Consider the following 6,000-nt stretch of genomic DNA (forward strand, 5'->3'; position numbering starts at 1 on the left):
GTGAAAGGACTGGTGGACAAATTATATTTCATGGGCAGGGGGTTCCCCAAATTTCTCAGCAGCCAGCCAGGAGAGAAGTAGCCAGCAGGGGGTGTTGGCAGTGGGGAGACGGATTGTTCCGTTGGCATAATTTTTGCAGTGGGGAAATGGAACCTCCAAAAATACAGAATGTTCTGCTGTTTAAGAACTCCCAGCTGAAGTTCACCACTACTGCCAGGAGAAGTTAAAGACCCCCCCCCCCCCCCCCCCCCTACACTTTACCAACATTTTCCAACAGCTGCAGATTACGAAGGGAGAGAGAGAGAGAGAGAGAGAGAGAGAGAGAGAGAGAGAGAGAGAGAGAGAGAGAGAGAGAGAGAGAGAGAGAGAGAGAGGAGAGAGAGAGAGAGAGAGAGAGAGAGAGAGAGAGAGAGAGAGAGAGAGAGAGAGAGAGAGACCCTGTTCTGCACTGCATCAGAGACATTTACAGTGTGGCAGACATCCAGGTTAATCATGAACTGAGAAGTGTACATCCGAACTGAGCATGCCCGGTTCAGCTAGCTTCTCAGTGGAGTGCTGATGTCTCACACACACACACACACACACACACACACACACACACACACACACACACACACACACACACACACACACACACACACACACACACACACACACACACACACACACACACACACACACACACACACAGCGATTAGGAATGGATGCTGTTCCACTGGGCTATGTTGACATTGCACAACACGCATACACTGTCACACATACAATTAGGAATGGGGGGCAGTAACTGTTCAATTGGGCAATGCTATCAACATGCAACACAAACTCTCTCACTCTCTCCGTCTCACACTTTCTGCTCTACAAAAGCAATCATTCTGTTTCATACACGCGGTTTCTTTTGAAATGTTTGACCACAGGAGCTGAACATGACTCAAAACCCACGGGCGGATTCCAACAACGTGAAAATTAGTCCACCCTCAACTCCTCCCACCAGTCCTCTCAATAAAGAATGTTTAACTGAAAGAGACGGAACGGTTGACATAAGGCATGGGGCCACTCTGGGCAAAAAAGAAAAAAAAGTGAAGAAAAGCACCTTTTGACATTTCCGCCTAAAAACAGAATGTTCCGTATGCTGTGGTAACTCAGCCAATCAGGACGCTGGGAGAGCAGAAGACACTTGCTGTCAGCGACCATGACTGACTTTTGGACACCGCTAGAGTAGAAACATGAGAACAGGGCCCAAGGCATTCTGACAACACCTCAGCACATATTCACTCAACTCTGCAAGGCAATGCAGAAAACTTTGGGGGCTCCGAGGCAGGTTACTGCAGGGAGGGGGGGGTCCCCAAATTTCTGAGCAGCAAGCCAGATGGGAACAGTGGCCAGGTAGGGGTGTTGGAGGCAGAGAGACACTGCTCTCATTAGCTTTTCAATGCATTTCTAGAAGTGGTTGAGGTGACCTCATGACTGTGAAGTGCTCGGAGCGTGGGAAAAGCGTTCTATAATAATAAAGATAATAATTGCATTTATAAAGTCATCAGCCAAACAGAGGCCAGTAGTAGCCATTCAGGCAATAGCCGTGACTTGTTACTGAAGAGTCACTCCTCTCCCAGCTGCACCAAACAGGCCCCCAAATCGGCCCCGAGTCCAGTCCTTTAAGCCTCCACAGTCCCCTCAGTCATCAGCACAGTCAGGCCCCTGTGGATTTCTGCTCAAATGCAGCATCTCATGTGGAACTCTCCACGCACCCTTTCCAGACTTACGACTGCAGGGCGGAATCTTTTCTCACATCACTGCACGGGTTCCCGGTGCCCTGCCATGCCGGAGAGAAGCCCTGGGGTGCAGACAGACAGGACCCCATGGAGGTCTGGAGAGACTATGAAGCATTCAGCGTCAGAGAAACTCCACATTCAATTATTCACTTAAAGGCCCACACGCACATTCTTTGTGTTATCATTTCATCCTGGAGCTTCCGATTTGGGTTCCACACTGATTCTAGCAAAACAATTTCGATTTTGGTGGAAGTGTGTGCATATTTGAGTCGAACTGCTGTTTTTACAAGCGGTTTGGCAAACTATTACCACACGTGACATGACAAATGTTTTTGCCTAATTATTGGATGACTTTGCTAAACGTCACACAGAGAGCTGACCACAGGAGGCAAGGGGGCTTTTCAGAAAGCCTACATCACTGCTCTTACCGGAAGGTTTGTGGCCGTTTTGGATACTAAAACACGGCAAGTGTGGCTTTAAGAAATGCCCTTTTCCAGAATGTCTGGGCAGGCTTTTATTTTACCTGACTTTTTACAGCCCCTCAGTTAGAAAGCTGGGTATTTTACAGAAGCAGATCAGCTGAAGCACCCCTGCTGAATGGTGCAAATGCAATGACCCACCCGGGAATCAAACCTGCAACCCCACGGGGAATACTGCAACCAAGAGGAGGCGAGGGTACTAATGAGGACACAAACTTTTACAGGGAATATACACACTGTATACGACAGCACTCACAATCTGTGTTACTACAACAGTGCTTAAGTGTCAGAGTGACTCCTTAAACAACAAGAAAGCCAACTGTAAGAACGGGAGTGCTCAACAACAAAAAAAAGAACAAAACGTAACTTCATAAATTACGCAACAGCCATATTGTTTTTCTGTTTTTTTGTTCTTTTTTGTTACTTTTTCCTAGAAAAGGCCTTAGGGGTGTTTTCGTGGAGTGCGACGTCACACCCCAACAGTTTGAAATCGTAAGGAAAAGCTGCTCACACGAGGTTTCCCTCTGGACTGCCAGCCCTTCCCACCTCCCCCACCCTGCTCCCAAATCTGACTTCCCCGTTTAACGATAACCAGGAGGCAGCTTTCCGAAGGCGAAGCGCTTTTAAGGACAAGCGCTCGCAGTAACCCGCACTAGGGGAAGCGGGTTCTCGCTCGAGACCAAGCGTGCGAAAGCTTCCGACGCCCAGCTCCGCGGGAGGGATGCAGCCACAGTGCTCCTCCGTCCGTGAGCGAACGCGTCGCGCGACTCAAAACCAGACACACCCCTTTTCCAAACCAGCCCCTGTCCTGCGCTACCAACTCTCGGCATACACCAGGGCAGCGCACGCCACTCGAACACAAAATAACAGAATCCACCTGCGCTTTAATGAAGCACTCTTACATGCTGCGCATTCAAAACAGACTCATCCAAAGTCCAACTGGCGGTACAAGCAAGCGGGTTAGGAGGGAAGTTTTGCGATTATCCCAGCATTCCCGATCCCGCCAGGTTCTGCCCACACCAAGCTTTTACCCCGTTTCCAGGGATCTTACCTGTCCTCATCCCCGTCCAGGGAGATCGGAATTCCGAACAAGCTGTTGACCGAGGGGGCGTGGAGCTGCAGGCTTTCCGGGATCAGGGGCTTGCCGACGTCTTTCCCGGAGACGCCGGCGGGCTGAGGTAGGGTGTCGGACTTCCTTCGGTTGTCGGGGGCGACGGCGGGGAGCTGTCCGAACCCAAGCCCCAAAACGGAACCGGCGACCCCTCCCCGGGCGCCCTGGAACAGCTGTCCGGCCACGGAGGGGCCCAGGTTCTGCAGAGTCAAAGGAGTGCTGGAGGGGCCCGGCACGGCGGTAGGCACGTTCTGAACACCGGGGGGCGCCACCGAATGGGCGGCGACGGCAACCGAGGGCGGAGCGACCCCGGCCAATCCCGAGGGCAGCTGCGGGACCACTCCTCCAGCGGGACCGGCCACGCCCACTGCCGGGGGCTGCTGCAGGACCCCCTGCACGGGAGGCGGAGGCTGGCTGCCCGGCAACGAGACCGCGGTCGGTTCCCCCGACTGCACAGGGAGCCCCAGCACCTGGGCCCCGGCGACGGCGGGGGTCATGATGGGCGAGGGGCCCTGGCTGACGGGGGGCCCCGCGGGGAGCGAGGTCGCGACGGACAGGAGCAGGGGCTGCTGCAGAGGAGGCCGGTAATCCGTTTGGCCGACGGGGCTCACCGAGGCCAGGTGGTGGGCAGCGGGGTAGGCGAACTGCTGGCCCTGAGAGGCGGGGGGCATGCTGGGAGATTTCTGCACAGGCACGCCGTTGGGGCGGGGCGGGAGGAGGGTCTGGGGGGCGGCGGAGAGGGGCGGTTGCTGCGGCACGCTGACCTGCGGCTGTGCCGGGACAGGAACAGGATGTGGGACTGGCGCGGGCTGGGCGCCGCCAGCGTAGCCGGGAGGCTGGAAGGCCGCGGTGGAGGGCTGGTGCCCGATGCCGTAGCCCAGCTGCTGCGGGTCGACCGGGTGCAGGTGGGCGGGGGTCAACCCGGAAGCGTCGGCTGAGGACTCGGGCCCCTGGGCCGCCAGCGCAGAAGTGGCCACCACCGAGCTTCCCGTCGCCCCAAGGCCGCTATCTCTCTCCGGGGTCGGGTCCAAGGGGGCGGCGGGCTTATCCACAGTCCTAGAGATCACCGAGTTGCCTTCCGGATCCTTGTCGTAGAACTCTGTGCAAGTCCACCTGCCCCTCCGGAAGGGTTCTCCCGTACCGTGATCAAGTTTGATGACCCTGAAGCGAGAACTGCAGCTTACGGTAGTAGTCGTCGTGCTGGCGGCCACGGTGGGGGCGGGGGTTGGGGTGGGGGTGGGGGCAGCGGCGGGGGGCGGCTGTGACGTGCCTATCGTCACATTGGCGGTCCCACCGGCGCCGACCGGGGCCGACTGTTGCAGGACTGTGGCAGGGGGCGGGCCCGCCGGCGCACTCGCTGCCAAAACGTGCGGACTGACATGAGCGACGCCTGCGACCGCTGTGCTTCTGAAAGCAAACCCCCCGTTCGGAGGACCTGATAATGCCGGTAGCTGTCCGTCTTGAGGTATATGCAATGCCATAACGCCGTGGGCCTCCGACTCCCCTCCTCCAACGTTGTTTATGGTTTCATCAGACGAGCTCCTGTCACACACCTCCGGTTCGAAATCCGCTCTGGACACGTCGAATATTTCCGACGACACGTCTTCAGTCCTCGATTCGTCCGGATCGTCTAAACTCTCGGTGTCGTCAGTGATGCTGCTGGCCGCTACCTGAGCCTGTGTCACACTGGTGATCTGAAAACAACTCTTCTTTTTCGCCGGCATTTTAGACATTTTGAATATCTACGTTGATGACGCCGCTCTTTCTAGGCAGAGTACAATTTTATAAAGTCTTGTCTAAATATCACCCGAATAGTGAAATACAATATCTGGTGACAATATCACAGTTTACAACAACTGTTAGCGAGACGATTATACGTCATCTTACTTCTCCTCTCCTGTTGCATGTTATGCCTTCGCAAAAAACATACAATCCCAATCTTCTGAACTCTGACGAGACGCTATTCCAGTGTAGTTAGCTAGCCATCCATCAGCCGCTCCGCGTCTCTTTCTACAGTCTTTTAAGAGTCGGCCTGCTTTGTAAGGTATTGTCCCGGCTCTGGAGTTGCTAGCAGGCCGCTGTCGCAGATACGGCTCAGCAGTTGCTGAAGCTACGTCAGTCTGAGGCGGACCCGCTGTCCACCTCTCTCTTTTTAAAGCACTTTTTTAACCTGGGAACCAGGGCGCACGACATCATGTAAACACGCCCATCTTCGCCTCCGAGCGGTCAGTCAAAATCGATAAAGCCGTCCGACACTCGTAAAGTCTCAAATCAAACGTAGCCTTGCCGGACTCTGCCTGTTCTCTCCCTCCGGGCTCCAGGGAACTGAAATTCACAAACTGCCTCCCCTCCTCTCCCACTCGACAAGATGGCTATGTGAAAACGCATTGCACTCTGGGAGGGTTGCGCAGTGGCGTACGCAAGCGGTGAAGAATTCCGAACCACAAACTCGCGTTGATAGAAGTGCGTAGGCATTTTTTTCAAAGGAGTCGGGTGTTACACCACCACCCGTCGGCACTTTATACGAAGAACGATATTTGAAAACGTCTTTGCCTGGAAAATTGAGGTGTTGATATACATTTTTTTTAAATACCTCGTTAAAAATAAATTAGACGAATTCTACCTGTTAAACAGATTTTAA

The 6,000-nt window shown here is 54.3% G+C and overlaps 1 protein-coding gene across 2 annotated transcripts in view; it reads right to left on the reverse strand.

Moving 5' to 3' along the window:
- LOC133126914 (TSC22 domain family protein 2-like) overlaps positions 1-5,726 on the reverse strand; it is a 42,247-nt gene extending 36,521 nt beyond the window's left edge. For both annotated transcript variants that reach the window (XM_061239414.1, XM_061239413.1), the window contains exon 1: positions 3,300-5,726. In XM_061239414.1, coding sequence (XP_061095398.1) covers positions 3,300-5,092 — 1,793 coding nt within the window. In that variant the 5' untranslated portion in view covers positions 5,093-5,726. The remainder of the gene's footprint in view (positions 1-3,299) is intronic.
- Between the last annotated feature and the right edge of the window lie 274 nt (positions 5,727-6,000).

The sequence above is a fragment of the Conger conger genome, chromosome 4 (assembly GCF_963514075.1).
Source record: "Conger conger chromosome 4, fConCon1.1, whole genome shotgun sequence".
NCBI classification, from domain to species: Eukaryota; Metazoa; Chordata; class Actinopteri; order Anguilliformes; family Congridae; genus Conger; species Conger conger.